The 17,281-nt window shown below is 30.0% G+C and overlaps 1 protein-coding gene across 2 annotated transcripts in view; it reads right to left on the bottom strand.

Moving 5' to 3' along the window:
* LOC124362433 (acidic mammalian chitinase-like) overlaps window positions 1-16,702 on the bottom strand; it is a 38,263-nt gene extending 21,561 nt beyond the window's left edge. The window contains exons 1-2 of one of the 2 annotated variants that reach the window (XM_046816929.1): window positions 16,141-16,702; window positions 8,876-9,042 (exon numbers count right to left, since the gene is read on the bottom strand). In XM_046816929.1, coding sequence (XP_046672885.1) covers window positions 8,876-9,042; window positions 16,141-16,199 — 226 coding nt within the window. In that variant the 5' untranslated portion in view covers window positions 16,200-16,702. The remainder of the gene's footprint in view (window positions 1-8,875; window positions 9,043-16,140) is intronic. The other variant, XM_046816928.1, reaches the window with a different exon arrangement.
* Between the last annotated feature and the right edge of the window lie 579 nt (window positions 16,703-17,281).

Here is a 17,281-nt window from a genome sequence, read left to right as displayed (position 1 = left end):
TGGGTAATCATGATGTTAACAAGAAAATAGCAGAATAAATCAACTTGTAAACAGAGTACAACCATATGAGATTTTAACATGTTAATATTTTAACATTGTAGTACTCCTAGCTCACAGGAACTTTTATTATTTTTGAATACCGCTATGAAACCCAACTTAATGAACAAAAATGTGAATGTGTAAGATATTTCAAGAAAGATTTTACCTGTAGATTTTATTCTGCATGTTACTTCATTTCTACATGGAAGAATGAGTTCAGTGATGGTGCATATCTAACCATGGAATTTGGCTGAGCATCATTGAAACCTATCACTTCAGTAGGCTGACCCAATATATTTTAGTCTGTTGAGGGAATGTATAAATTTCTTTTCTGGATGAGTGTCTGTCTGTTCGCGGGACATTTTGACAATGAAAAATGAGCTATAGACTTGAAATTGGACATGTAACCTTAATGAGGCCTGTTATGCGACACATGTTGTGGTGTATTCCTACCTCAAAAATAAATTTCTTAAACCCACCAAAATGTTAAAATCGGTGAAATATATAAAAAAACGAAGACTAACAATACACACAAGCAAAAATTGTTAATGTTATAAACCACTTAAAAAGAATATAGATTTTGATTCATAACATTCAAAGATCATATTTACCATTAGATGAAATCAATGGTACATGTAACATGTCATTGCATACTATCAATCTAAAATTCTGATATTGTAAAATATGCTTTACTGTTTAGGTTTATTTTTGGAATTTTGAGTAATTTACTATTCGTTTATTATATTTATATTTATTAATTTATACATTTATTTATATATATATATATTTATATATATATACTAGCGGGCCCGGCGCGCTTTGCTGCGCATTTCAATAATTTTTTGCAAAAGTTGCCCGCGGCTTCGCACGCAATTTCCCGTTGAAAACAGTACACTATATTCACTTATTCTTTTTCTATCACATTCTAAACATTGCTGAGATAATTGATAGTCGTTCCATCGTGAGCCTCTTGGGCGTATTATGAAGGTATGTACCATATTCCTGCCTCTATCTAGCTGTTACCCACGGCTTCGCACGCAAATCTTAAGAACCGAAGTCCTTATATTACTTAGTAAATTTTTTTTTTTTACTATAATAAATTTTAGATTAAATTAGTTATATCTCCGATGCCACGATTGAGCTTGCTTTGTTGTCTCGATCGAGAGAATATGTACACACGGAGTTTTGAGAACCATACTTCTGTCAAAAAAAACAACTAAGGTTGATTTTATAACATTCTTTATATTTGTAGCCAACGTAAGATAGTAATTATGATATCTGCATTACTCTTCTGATCAAGCATGAGCATGGTTTATATTAAATAAATATTGCAGTTAAAGGTGAATTTTTACGTCAAATTTGAATTGTATTATCTGGATAGTAAAGTCTATGTTTAACAGTGATTGCAAAAACAGTTTAAACAAAATTTGTCGTTTCTCTTAAGCTTACTCTATGCTTTAAAACTATAAGTGTAATATATGTTTACAAAGAACAGCTGATTAAAAATTTGAAAAGACGTTAACATATGTTTGCTGCAATGCATTTCTTATGGGTATTTCTGTAACCAGTGGGGCGGAATCCTGAATCGGGAAAGGGATGGGCATAGCTTATAAACCTTCTCCGTGGAAAAATACATATACGTACAAATTTTCATCATGATCGGTCCAATAGTTCACGATTCCATAAAGGACAAACATACAAACATTCATTTTTATATATATAGATATATATATATATATATATATATATATATACAGAAAGAAATGTTACCATACAAATGAGAAATTGAGCTTCAGTTTGTTGCAATCATACCCTGTCTATAACTGTACAGATTCCTTCCAAGATACCAGCGGCTTAAAGTGACAGAGATTAGATACTAAGCATTATCAATGGTTACACCTTATTATTGCAATATCGTACAGAACATTATTGAATACTGTTCCTATTCTATTCTGAAATTACAACGTGCCACTTTTGTCAATATTGAAATAAATAAATATCCATTACTTTATATAGGCAGTTTTGAACATCAATGCTTACAACATTTTTAATGCTGGATTTCTAGGACCAGAGGTGGTAGAACTGTAACCTCCAGTGATTGTAGTGGTATGGGATACCTACTAAAAGAATGAATGGTCTAGGGAACCTCCTCTAAGAAATCTTTGAAGATATAAATTAAATCTAAATACAGTGTTTGAGAAAGTTTCCAGCACAAAAAAACAGTACTCATTTTCCCAGAGAGAGGTAATAGAACACCAAAAACTAAATTAATACAGAGGAACAATTTAATTCCTATTTTGAAATTAAATTAATATATTTTAGATTGGACAACTAATTGTAAGATTAGATATAGATTTTTCATGCATTTTTGAACAATTGAACATGTAACTGAGCGATTCACTAAGTCTCTGGCATCATTTATATACGGTACAGTGTTGATAGTCTACATTATTTGGAACTGGACCCTTCCAGATTATTAAATTATCCTGATTTTCAAAATGAACCCATAAAAGGCCAAACAGATGTCTTCCACATAAACCTTATTAAAATCAATACCATTTTTTTGAACAATTATTAAGTTAAATATTATTAAATGTTAATAAAAACACTAGGCTACTTTTTCCAAATTGTTTATTTTTTGGACGAGGCCTTTCGAAACCAAAGGTTTCATCTTCAGGCAACTCCACAAATATAAATATTTACACATTGTTTGTTATAATTAATATTAAAATAACATATGGTGTAAAAATGTAAATACAAAAATTTTTGGAAATATTTTCAGCCAGTATGAAAAATTAGATTTGACTAGAGTTTAATTTTTGATAAATTGAGAAGAAAGAAGATTTGAATTTTCAATAGGGCCCTCTTCATTGTTCATGATTTTTCTTTATTTTTGTTTATGTATAGTGTTTCCCAAGCATTCAAGTTCATTGGTTTTGTTATTTCTTTTATTAATTTTAGATTTGTAATTGATGTTCTGTGTCCTGATTCAATGCAGTGCTTGGCTAAGCAGATTTGTCAACTCTTCCATATTTTGTGTGTGATAAATGCTCTTTAAATCGTGTTTTTATTGTTCTTTTTGTTTGTCCAATATAAATTTTGTCACAGTCATCGCATTCCAATTTCATAAATTCCCGATTTTACTATCATTTGAAATTTTGTCCTTAGGGTTTCCTAAAATTTGGGATAATTTGTTGCTTGTTCTGTGAGTGACAGTTTTATTTGTATGCTTTTTAAAAGTTTTGCATATTTGGTTTGAAAAAGTGCTGTATGTTGTGCAAATAAATTCATGTTTTGTGTCTTGAGGTGGTCTTAATGTTGTCTTATCTTTTCTACTTCTTCTTTTTAAAGCTTTTTTTAGTATATTGTCAATGAGTTGTGTAGTGTAACCATTGAACATAGCAATAGATTTGATGTAATTTAGTTCTTTCTTGTAGTTTTTCTGTTGAAAAGTGGTGTTGTATTTAACAGTCTATAAATCATTGAATTAAATGTTTGCTCTTTTTTGTGCAGATGGATGGTTAGATTCATTGATGATGAACCTATCTGTATGAGTTGGTTTCCTGTAGATATCAAATTCAAATTTTGTTTTCATTTCTAATAACTAATATGTCTAAAAATGGGATACTATTGTTTTGTTCAATTTCATATGTAAATTTAATAGTAATTTAATTGTAATATGCTTGATAGTATTGATTTTAAATTCAAAAAAGAAACAGGAAAAGTTAGAAAACAAATTTAAATTACTTCTAAATTCCAATGAGCCATTTCTTCATCAAGAAACCAAAATTTCCTATCAAAAACCAACAACTAGTGTGTAACTTGTCATCAGAAACATTTACCGAAGATGAAATGAATCTTTTAAACAAAGGTTTAAATTTTAACCTAACAAGTAGAAATGACAGCGAAAATGTAATTGTTGATATAGAAAGTAACATTCAATATTTAGATGAGAGTACAAAGAACTGCCATAAGATCCGACATATACTCTACCTTTTCCAAGAATCTAAAAGAAAAACGTTCCTCACATTTACATAACACAAAAATACAATAGAACAATAAAATGTCTTAAACAGAAGAATGTATTTTATTTGAAAAGCTGACAAAAGTAATACTATTGTCATTATGAACAAAGAAGAATATCATAAAAGAGTTAAAAAACAAATTTTAGACACTGGACAATATAATATCCTTCAAAAAAATCCAATCCAAAAGTACACTAAATCAGTATCAGAAACCTTAAAAAACTGTAAAAATTTAATTAACAAACCAATTATATAGAAAACTCATAGTTCCTAATCCTACCATTCCAAAATTACACTGTCTCCCAAAAAATACACAAGCCTGGGAATGGAATGCGACCAATAGTGTCATGTATAAACTCCCCAACATATTTTCTGTCTCAATGGTTGTCGAAAAAATCTTCAAACTTTAGAAAGTTTTCCTTCATTTTCCATCAAGAACAGATACGATTTTTTATAGAATCAATTAAAGACATTGTTCTATATGAAGATGAATATCTCGTTTCTTTTGATGTAACATCGCTTTATCCTAATGTTCCAATTAAGGATACAATTAAAATAATTACAGACTGGTTAACTTCTCAAAATTTACAAAAGGAAATAATTGATGAATATTCCCGTATGATAAATTTATGTATGAATTCAGAGCACATTCCAATATAGAGAATCTTACTACACCCCAAATTGATGGAACGGCTATGGGAAATCCTCTCTCATGTTTTATTGCCAATATTTTTATGAGCTATTTTGAAACTACAACCAAATCTAAAATGACATATTTCCCAAGAAAATGGATACGATACGTCGATGATATTTTTGCAATATTTAATAAAAATAAAAACATACAAGATTTTATCACAACTCTAAATTCGTTTTACCCTACTATTAAATTTACATATGAAATTGAACACAACAATAGTATCCCATTTTTAGACATATTAGTTATTAGAAATGAAACAAAATTTGAATTTGATATCTACAGGAAACCAACTCATACAGATAGGTTCATCATCAATGAATCTAACCATCCATCTGCACAAAAAAGAGCAACATTTAATTCAATGATTTATAGACTGTTAAATACACCACTTTCAACAGAAAACTACAAGAAAGAACTAAATTACATCAAATCTATTGCTATGTTCAATGGTTACACTACACAACTCATTGACAATATACTAAAAAAAGCTTTAAAAAGAAGAAGTAGAAAAGATAAGACGAACATTAAAGACCATCTCAAGACACAAAACATGAATTTATTTGCACAACATTACAGCACTTTTTCAACCAAATATGCAAAACTTTTAAAAAGCATACAAATAAAACTGTCACTCACAGAAACAAGCAACAAATTATCCCAAATTTTAGGAAACCCTAAGGACAAAATTTCAAATGATAGTAAATCGGGAATTTATGACATTGGATGCGATGACTGTGACAAAATTTATATTGGACAAACAAAAAGAACAATAAAAACACAATTTAAAGAGCATTTATCACACACAAAATATGGAAGAGTTGACAAATCTGCTTTAGCCAAGCACTGCATTGAATCAGGACACAGAACATCAATTACAAATCTAAAATTAATAAAAGAAATAACAAAACCAATGAACTTGAATGCTTGGGAAACACTATACATAAACAAAAAATAAAGAAAAATCATGAACAATGAAGAGGGCCCTATTGAAAATTCAAATCTTCTTTCTTCTCAATTTATTCAAAAATTAAACTCTAGTCAAATCTAATTTTTCATACTGGCTGAAATATTTCCAAAATTTTTGTATTTACATTTTTACACCATATGTTATTTTAATATTAAATTATAACAAACAATGTGTAAATATTTATTTGTGGAGTTGCCTGAAGATGAAACCTTTGGTTTCGAAAGGCCTCGTCCAAAAAAATAAACAATTTGGAAAAAAGTAGTGTTTTTATTAACATTTAATAATATTTAAAGAATTTTCCAATTGCTCCAAGAGTCTACAATTATTAAGTTATTACACTGAATAATTGAGTTATATAATAAACAAGTGCAGCAGTAAAAATGTAACAAACAAATACATTACCTACAGTGTTTAAACTTAAAATCATTCCCTGCTTCTTAAATGCCACTTTCATTCCTGACCAATTTTATGTTTCTGCATAAGGTGATTGTCTGCAAATGAATATGTCTATGTAAAAAAAACAATAAAGTTTCCGCCATCTCCAAACCTCTCTCCTGACAGTACCTACAACCCAATTTGTAAGGAAATCATATTTAGCACTCTGCGATTTGCTAAACTAATGTAATACTGTATTATCTTAATGTGATTTGTCACTGGAAATGAATTTAGATTATTGACAGTGTGGATTTTTATGTCCAAATTATTGACACTCTATATATAATATTTCATAACAAAGACCAATAATAAAGAAATAAACAATTTCAAATAACTTTTGTAGTAACATTTTTCAATATCTATTGAGGTTTCAAGATGGTGGATAACTTATTCAGTTTCAAATAAAAATATAGATATATTTCAGCTATTATGTATCACAGAGAATATCAAATCAAATCAAAATGCCTCAAATCAAATCAGAATAATTGTAAACCAGTAAATAATTTTAATACACAATACAATAATAGTAATGCAATACAAGTAAATATATTTTACAAACATAATTTTTAACTGATTAGAATCAAACGCCAAGTACATTATTTTTAGAAACCATTGATATGCTCATACCTATTAAAATATGAAAGGTTTTAAGAGGACGAGGTTTCTAAATTTTCAATAGTATTATAATAATAGTATAAAAATAATATAATAATATTAGCATACCAACTAATAAAGATTTTGTCATACTGCCAGTTTTGTGTTGATTATCCTCTTGAAATATTAATACAAATTTAATTTAATTTGATACTTAATTATACTCATTAATTACTGGTAAAGATTACATATATTGTCACATTGAAAACACATGAAAACACATTATTGTTCATTTCATTTTTAAGAGCAATGCAATCATCCAGTTCGTCCAGATCTTTAAAAGAAGTAATATATTAAATAAATAAAATCAATTAAACAAATCAATTAATTCATTAAAAACTAATTACAACACAGATAAAAGAATTTCCCAAGATCAACAATAATTATTTTATTCATGACTAATCCCAAAAAACTCATCTACTTCATAAAATGGGTGTTCTAAAAGGAAAAATCCAATTTGTCTTTTGAAAATACCAAATGGCAGTGATCTTAATCTTAATCCATTTGGCAGTGCGTTCCATAATTTTCGTCCAAGAGATAATGTCACTAATGAATATTGTTTGGAAATCAGTTTTTTGGTTACAATATTGTTTGCGCCCCTTGTGTTATATTGGTGGATGTTTTTATATGTTAGGTTGTTTGACGTAGCAATCTCGTAAAGCAACAGTTTATACACAACTAAACAAGGGATTGTCATAATATGAAGTTCTTGAAATTTTTGTTTACATGAATCCTTATAGCCAATACCAGAAATATAACGTACTGTTTTTTTTTGTATTAATAAAATTTTATTAATGTTCTTTTTAAATGTATTTCCCCATATTTCAATACCATAAACTAATTAAGAGTAAAAAATGCATAATATACCATTTTAAGAGCTATTTCGTTGCAAAATTCAGACAGTTTTCTCATCATAAATATTGGTTTAGGTAACTTTAAACAGAGTAGTTATATGGTCATTCCAATTTAAATTTTTGTCGATAATCAATCTGAGAAATTTTGTAGAATCATACATTGTTATTACTAAATTTTCAACTGCTATTTGAATTTCAAAGGAAGATATTTTATTTGAAGTAAAATTTACAGCTGTTGATTTATTTGCATTTACTGTTAAAAAGTTTTCATTAAAGTATTGCACTATATTATTAATTTGTATATTTGCTATGATTTCTAAATCCTCCAAATTTTTGTGTTTATATAGTATAGATGTGTCATCTGCATATAAAATTGTCTGGTTAGGATTACTTACATTTCCAATGTCATTAATATATATTAAAAATAGCAATGGACCAAGAACGGAACCCTGAGGAACACCCCACTTAATGTCTGCTCTTTTAGATGTGACTTCAGCCTGATCATTTTTTATAGTGACAAACTGTTTCTGACAAACCAAGTAAGATTTCAGTAAATCATGAGGTGTCCCTCTTATTCCATAGTTTTCTAATTTATCAAGCAAAATATTTATATTTACACAGTCAAAAGCTTTTTGTAGATCTAGAAACACACCCCAATTAAAATCACCATTTATTATTCCTTTCATTATTTCATTAAGAAATTTGATTATGGCTGACAAAGTGGATTTTCCCCTTGTAAATCCATGCTGATTAACAAAAAGTATGCTCTTAGCTTCTAAAAAAATCAATTAACCTATTACAAATAGCTTTCTCAAAAACTTTAGAAATAACAGGAAGGAAGTGCAACTGTTCTATAGTTGTATAACTTTGATATGACACCCTTAAGTGACATCTACATATTCCATCCAACTGTGCTGGAAGACATTTATTAAACGGTATCCAAAAACCCAAAACCTCCATCTGAATTATTTTAAAAATGATTTTTCAGCTTGTTTTGATAGAAAAGATAATAATTTCATATAAAATTCAGAATTTGTTTCTTTGCAGTGAGATTGTGATTTCTCCCTGATAATAAAACTAAACATGAGGATAGATGAACTATCAACTAGCAGTATCACTTATCTTGTATTTTTTGTAATTCGCATGATGTTTAACATTGAAATCAGTCAACTAACAAGATAGTTAATAATTTATTAAGGCTTACCTCCAGATGATTTTGTGGGTCCAACCATTAAGAAATCCAAGTTTTCTTGTTCTTTTGAAACATTCACCATATGTTGCCATGTTAGATATAGCGCAATTATCGATGAACATGTGATTAAAATTACTAACAAGACTGCTGACCACAAGTGACTTGCTTTAACTGCAGTTCTGAAACATAACAAACAAAATCAAATTTTTATGAATATATGACTTTTACAGGTTAGTGCTACTACATTAATCTACATTGTTCCTTTTTAGGTGGATTTCATATAAATCCTGCACATGGTAATCACCTACATGAATTTCCAGGAAAGTTTTGTATTTTCTCCAATAAAGGTCCACAAAACTCAAAACAAACATAATTGAAAATTTATATATGCATGGGCTTATGAAACATAATGAAAGCTTGTGAACATAGTAATTGCCTTAATTTTCTAATAGATCAGATTAAAATTGGTAGGACACTATTTGTTTATAGATTCAATGGATTTGTTCAAATCTAAACAAAAGAAATTGAAACAGGTGGTCATAACATAAACTACAAATACCGTACTTTTTTTAACATTATGTAATTTGAACAACTTGTATCTTGCATGTTTTTCTTCTTTTGAAGTTTCAAGCTGACAGCTATTCAAAATTTGTAAAAGGATTATTTCTCAGTTCTTATGTCACAGAGGAAAGCAAAATAGTATTTTAACTCTCAGGTCATTTGCAATACTGTTTGGTCTTATTTCTTTTTCCAAAGTTGTATCAGCAGCAAAGTTGGAAAATGCAAGAGATGTACACACATGGACATACACAAAGAAAACATGTTTATTCTTTTTTAAAAAAAATTAAGAAACAGCTTTTGTATAATGGTTTAAAAAATGTATAAATTTTCATGTATCTAGTACACGTCTTCTTCAGATAAATATAAACTGTATAAATATGAACAACAAATATAAAAGAAAAAATGAGGATTCAAACAAGTAAAACAAACATTATAAATAAACACAATAGATTGGTCTGTAAAACTGATGTTATAGTTAAAAGACCTCTCGGATGTAATTTTGCAGTACCAGTTGGTGTGCAGTTCCATTTTTTTCAATTTTTATATATTAAGGTTCTCATATCAATTTTCATGGATCTTATGAAAATCTATGATAGAGTAACAATTTTCTAAACAATTTTGATTGTGTACATTTATAGTGGGACTGGCTAAAGGTTTTTCTACGTCGTTATGAACAATGTTAAATCGATAGCCAGTTACTCTTATGAGTAAGGGATTCCACGTTTGGCCAACAACAATGTAGTTTTTTAGTAATTATAATCAAATTGATAAAGTAAATTTCTAGTGTTTAAGTTGGTATTTCCTTTGACATGATACACTTGTTGGTAAATATATATATATATATATATATATATATAAATATAATTTCAATAAACATTGATTCACAAAAAGTACTTGTTCCACCGGGACTTGCACCCGAATCTCTCACTTGCCGGGTGAGTGTGCTGGCTCTTACTTTTTACGTTTTAATTATATTGTACTTGGCTGTTTCTGTCAAATATGCAAATATAAATATACAGGGGTGCTGAAAAGTTTTGAAACGGCTTAAAATCTTCTGTACTTGTAAACGTACAAACATACAACCTTGTACAGTGACATAGGGCATACAATTGAACTTTTTGATGCAATCAGTAGCTCTTCACCACCCTAGGGGGTTATCCCGTAAGGAGCCGATGGAAATAGGTCAATGTGCACATCATTTTAAATGGCTAGTCAAGCAAAGAAGAATGCCACAAACTACAGCTCAAAAGCTCAGTTAATTTACCTTATTGATTTACAAAATTACATTGATTTACATTGAATCACTTTGTTAATGATATGTGCTTATGGTGATCGTATTCGATTGTTGGAAGAGGTGGGAAATTTATGCAATGACGCTTTCCCAGATAGAAATCCTATTTCAAAATCTATTGTTTTTACACAATAAATTACAGTACGAAACTATTTAAAAAAAGTGTTCCTGTATTTACGTTCACAACAAGGATATAAGCAATATGTTATTAATTGAGTGATCACCCAAGTAGTTATATTATCTAATCTGAGAATTCCAAACATTGAAATGTTTAAGAGAAAGTTCTAAGATATTGCTTATTTTCTCAATCAGTTGAACTCTGCCCATTAATAGAATAATAACATAATTAAGGGGTTTTCCACATTGGGAATAAAATTGCTGGTTCACTGTCAACAGTATTGAGTGTTGTAGCTAGCTATAACTCATCATGATGGTGTACTCGTGTGCTTATGGTGATCATATTCAATCGAATATATTATTGAAGAGGTGCAAAATTTATTCAATGACACTTTCCCAGATAAAAATCCTATTTCAAAATCTATTGTTTTTACACATGAAGCGTTTTGAAGAAACAGGTAGCGTTAAAGATTGACCAAAATCTGGAAGGCCACACACATCTACCAATGAGGACAAGATGTGTAAGAATTGGATGTCTTACAGAAATTTGCTGGAGGCCAACAGAAATTTGCTGGAGGCCAACACAGCTCTATTACGTCAGCCGCATTAGAACATGAAATAGACTCTTTTCATTGAGTCTGATTTTAAAACGAAGTCATTGTAAAGATTATAAACTGTGCTTAGTTCATGAATTATGTGAAAAGATTTTGATCGTCGTTAGGTGTTTTGTGAACTTATAATGGACAGCATATATAGAGATTCGAATCTTCCAACAAACGTAATATTTACGGATGAAGCAAACTTCGTGTTGAATAGAACAGTCATCAAACACAGCTATCTGTATTGGAGTGACGAAAACCCCCCATTGAATGGTTGCGAACCATACACAATGCCTGCAAAAATTAAATGTTTGGGTGGGAATATTTGGAGGCCAGGTGGTAGGAGCATTTGTTATTGAAGAAAACTTAAACTCTGATCAATATATAGCAATGCTTAGAAACCGAATAATTTCAGCCTTGCAGAATGTTGCTGGTGAGGACTTTGGAAAACTGGTTCCAACAAGATGGAGCAACTCCTCATTTTGGTTTAGACATAAGACATCTTTTAAACTATGTGTTTCCAGGTTAATTGGATCAATAGAAAGGGCGTGGTAGAATGGCTGGCACCGAACTCCAGATTTATTCCCTCTTGATTGCTTTTATTGGGGCCATTTGAAAGATCAAGTTTACCGAAACTAAACCGCAAGATAAGGATATTTAGATGATATAGGTTTCTCTACAGCTGTCCCGTGGTACAATGTCAGCCATCATTCTTACAGTCTGACTGCCGTGAGAGAGAAGCTGGCAGGAATACAGTGGAGGGTCTGTAGGGGTAAGTTTACATGGCACATTGGATCATCCAAGGGGGTGAACCTATATGTCTAGTGCTGTTCTACTGCCCTCTTTTAAACGTAAAAACATCCACTTAAGCCGTCTATAATAAATGATTTTAAGGAAAACATTAAGAATTCAAATACTTGTAAGTTAAAATATATTGACTAATAAATTTTGGGAAAACATATTAATTTGACGCGTCTTTAATAAAGTACAGTAAAATGCAATAGTTAGTTATTGATAAACACAACAAGACATTCGATTTATTTTACTTCGATTTATATTGAATTCGCTCATTTTTATTTATTGAATATTTATGAAAACTTGAGTTTTAATGTCTGCAATCCTTACAATAGTTTGTGGTAAAGTAAAAGCTTCACAATCCTTAATACAATGTAATACTAATACCTCCTGTTTGAATATGTTTATTTTTTTATCGATGCATGATTGAAATTAGTCTGGAAAGAATATGATGATTGTGAATTATTTTAACTGTATACACATATTATTTCATGTATAGGCTACATATGCATACATCTAATTTTATAAACACTGTTTAAGGATTTAAATGTGTAATAAGTAGCACTTTCAGTAGCTTTCTGTAAAAAAAAAAAAATCACGTTTTCGCGATCGGTAATTTCTGTAATGCTGATTAACGTCCGAGAAGATGCGCAGCAGACTCGTGGTGATCTACGAAGGTAAATCTAATACTCATTGCAAGCAAAGCACTATTTTAAAAACTCAGGCTGTTCATTAAAAAGATGATTTATTAACGAACTTTCAAACACAGAATAAGACAAAAACGTTTTTTTAATGAGTACTTAGTATACTGACGATTAGCCGATAATTAATGATGTGGGGAGTCTTCCCAGATTCTATTGTTGAATCCCATCGATCGATTTTCGGACCAAATCTTTCTTAAAGATTCTGTTGATTCGAGATTTGGCTTCGACACATAACTATAGTTATTATCACAATACCATTAAATATTTTTTTAAACAGAAAATTTATCACAAAGTCATAATCCAGTTAGTTTTTCCAGCCTATCGTGAAATTACCTGACTTTTCCATAACCCTCTCCATTTTTTCAAATTCCCTGACTATTCCCAGTCTAAAATGATCGGTCAGGGACCAGCGCAACACCACAACACTTCCACTAGTGGAGAGTGGCCTTGAACCGTCAACTCACAACCTCTACTCTCTCTTTCACTAAGGCGGCGCTGTCCAATATCGTTGAACTTAATAAAAAAAATCAGCGTTAGACATGCTTTGTCTATTCTTAACTTTTTATGCATTTTGCTCAAAATTCCTGTACATATCCCACATTTTCCCGTAGGCTACATAGTAAATTTAAGTACAATTCCCGCTGGACACCCTATTAAATAGAGATCACTTGAACTCTGTAATTTTGTGATGTAAATTAAGAATTCTAAAATGATATACTATTAACTTGTTAACATGAGAATATTAGTTAGGCTAAGTATTCTGATATACTATATTCAACTAGTACACAGAATTAAAACAAATTGAACTTATCATCAACAGCTCTTTTGGAACATACAATCTCCATAAACTTAAATACGTAAATAATGACTTACCAACTTTAGTATGAATGCTTGAGCAGTTACACAAACAAGACCTTTATACAACATAGGAATAAAACAAGAACATTGTAATTTTTGATCCCCCGTGTTACTCTGAGACAGTGTAAATCCCAATCATGACGAGTGATCAGCTGAGCAATCTCTTTCTTCCTGGTATATGAGTCTCTCACTCAAATACTAAGGTTGCAAAAATTAAAATTTTATAGCACACAGGTATTGCCAATTGTAAAAATTGTAATTTAGTAAAAATGTAGGCTTACACTAAACAAAGTCGACCATACTCTATTTAACTTAGTAGATATCCTGGAATAATTGTTTACATAATTTTTAAACAACTTAGTAGTAATTTCAAATGATCAAAAATTACTGAAAAGAAATAAAACATTAGCATACATCACCAACAGAAGACTATTCTAGACAATGAATCATTGATATTTCTGATTATCTAAATTTATCTGAGTAAAAATTATCAATGTGTATTTATTAAATTTAATAGACAAAGCAGTGTAAAACTTACTTAGGCTACTTATTACTATTTTGAAGGATAAATGTATCTGACAGCTTGTGACACAAATAATGCAAGTTCATCACAATTGTAGTTGTGGCCATTATTCTAATACCACAAACATTTGCACATGAATTTAATTTAATGTTGTTAGTTTGAACCTGTTTTGTTCGTTAAGCTTATATACTGTATGTTATTGCAATTATCACATGTACTATCTTCCACTTGTTACAAGTATAATGTTAAATGCACAATCTTGTATCAAGTCCATGTAATGGGGAACTGTCAAATAAATAAAGACTGCACATTTCAAACAGTTAGCAATAATTAATTTTAAATAACTATAATTATAATTTAAAAGGAGGAGACTTTAATAAGCGGCCTACTCTCGTTATTCGGTTATTTTTATTGGACAATTCGATATATTATCCAACTTTGATATTTACAAATTGTACACAATAAGTTTTAATAAAATACAGAAACAAGAAGAATCTCATACATTATAATTTAAAAAACTCAAATTTAACACTAACGTTACAAAACAACAAAACCAACTATGGCCTAGACTTAGATATAAAAAAACCTTACAATATTAATAACTTGCCCAGCTATGTATCAATGAGCAACCGCTTTTGTGAAATGGAGAAAAGAACTTTCCCCATGGGTTACCAGGAGCCAAACCCACATGTTGAAGCCACTTAAACAAATCTTGTCACTTGTGACAAATATCTCACATATTTTCCTCATTCATCGCCATTTTCAAAGTCTCAAAATATTAGTTACTTCTTGCTGTTTACTGCTTACATTAAAATTACTATAACTAATAAGTTTAAATCATATGGTAAGTTAAATAAATCGTAATATTGAATTATTCCTTCCGATAAAAACATTGAACCATTAGATAAAAACAACTGAATAATGAGTGGAGGCTGCTTGTTAAAGTCTACTCTTTACAGGTATAAAAAGGTTAGGATAGGTTTTATGTACTCGATATTTTAGGTACTTTTAATTGATAATTTGGTTTGCTGACTCGATTGTCGCGGTGGCTGTTTATCAAGTATACTGTAGCCTCAGGCTAACATTAAAGCAATAGGGGGGGTAGAGTACGATAAGTGGACCCGGTTTTTGTTATATACATTAGTACTATCATCGATACTTAATATTCATTTATCGAATGTGTTTATACATCATATCAAAATATCTATCTATAGCCATAACCACAAACATATTTTAAATTGAAATAACTAATGCGATGCACATAGTTATAATCTTATAAATATTAAATGAGCTCTAACGATCAAAAAACTATTAGAACTGGAAATAGGAAAACTCATAAATAATAATGAAATGATAACAACAACATTTAAATATTTATAACAGCACATACGAAATATGCGTAATTATTTACATGTTTTCTTCTGAATAGCAATGATTAACCGTTTTCAAGAAGTTGTTGAAGCTTCTCCTCTAGAAAACCATACTTCTCTTCAGCATAAATACTCACAGAGAGGGTCTGCAAGCAGGTCGGCTAATATGCCACTTTTTAAACTTTGTTTCACGACACGAACTTTCAACTGTCTGTTATTATCTATGAAAGAACATACATTTAGTATATGAAAGTGTTTATAGTTTATACAAATTAGTTATTGTTCAAAATCAGTATCGGTTAGATATATCGAAAGTTATACTTGAATAATATTGTTTGTCAATATCAATATAACAAACCAAGTCCACTTATCGTACCCTATCTCAATAGGCCTGTAAAAAATATAGCCTACATATCAAACACTGGATTGGACAAAATAGTAACTAATCATATGTCTCACCTTTTATTTTCTTCAAGTAACTCATATTTTACTTGTGATCCTGATCTAGGAACTGTCATCTTCGGAAGAGGATAGGATCTCTTGTCTATGCAATACAATTTAGTTACTTCTGAATAATAACTTTAGTGACCAACAAAAGGTAATAGATATTACCATCAATTTTTATCAGAAAACCCCTACATCCCGTTGTATTATACACTGAGTTCTCTGGAACTCCTGTTATTTTTTATAAAGAAGCTTGGCAGTGAAACTAAGAAAATCCACACTAATTAATTTAGCTAAGTGAAGATAGGAATGCCAAAGTAAGCTAGGTACTTTCTCTACACTGAGTTATTTGTTATTCCAAAATAATTACCAGCCTACTGATCCTACGATACACAGAAATTTTAATAAACACAAAAAACGCGGCCTTCGATCCGATGAACGTCACTACAGATGAAAACAACTTTTGTTATATAAACATGTACGACACATACATATACGAGTAATTTTAACGACTATCACAATACACACACTTGACAGTAACTGACAAAGTAACAGATACTTCCCTTCCAGTAGCCTTGAGTTGATATCTATCTCTGCAATATGATGTTTTTCAAGATCATCTGGTAAATTGAATATAATTGCAGCTGTTTTACATAGAGATAAAAAGTTAGAATCTACTCTACAATCATTGTATGTACAATAATTTCGATAAGTGTACATGTAAGGAGTGTCAAAGATAAGTTTAAATTATTCATATAAAAATATGTGTTGCACTATGATGTACATAGACGTATCTAAACGTATATAAACGTTTGTTATATTCAAATTCTAATTCAAATTCTTTATTGTGTAGTATGACAATTTTTACAATAATTGTATTACACTCGTCAGAAAAATATGGTTTAAGTTGCATATCTAAATAAAACAATATTTCTAAAACTTTTCACAATTTCTATAGCCACTTTAAAATTACTAATCGGAAAAAAACTCACCAACCGAGTAAAAAGCTTTCTGTATGAGATAGTTATATAATAATTTTTTGAATTTTGTAGGATTATTTTCCATTGTAATATTTTGCGGTAGCCTGTTATATAATTTTGGCCCCATATTCTGGGGAAGTGAGGCACTAAGCTGAAGTCGGTGGGGAACTTGCCTA

Source organism: Homalodisca vitripennis, chromosome 5 (assembly GCF_021130785.1).
Source record: "Homalodisca vitripennis isolate AUS2020 chromosome 5, UT_GWSS_2.1, whole genome shotgun sequence".
NCBI lineage: Eukaryota > Metazoa > Arthropoda > Insecta > Hemiptera > Cicadellidae > Homalodisca > Homalodisca vitripennis.
Note: the sequence above shows the minus strand (reverse complement) of the source record. Positions and strands in the feature narration are given on the sequence as shown.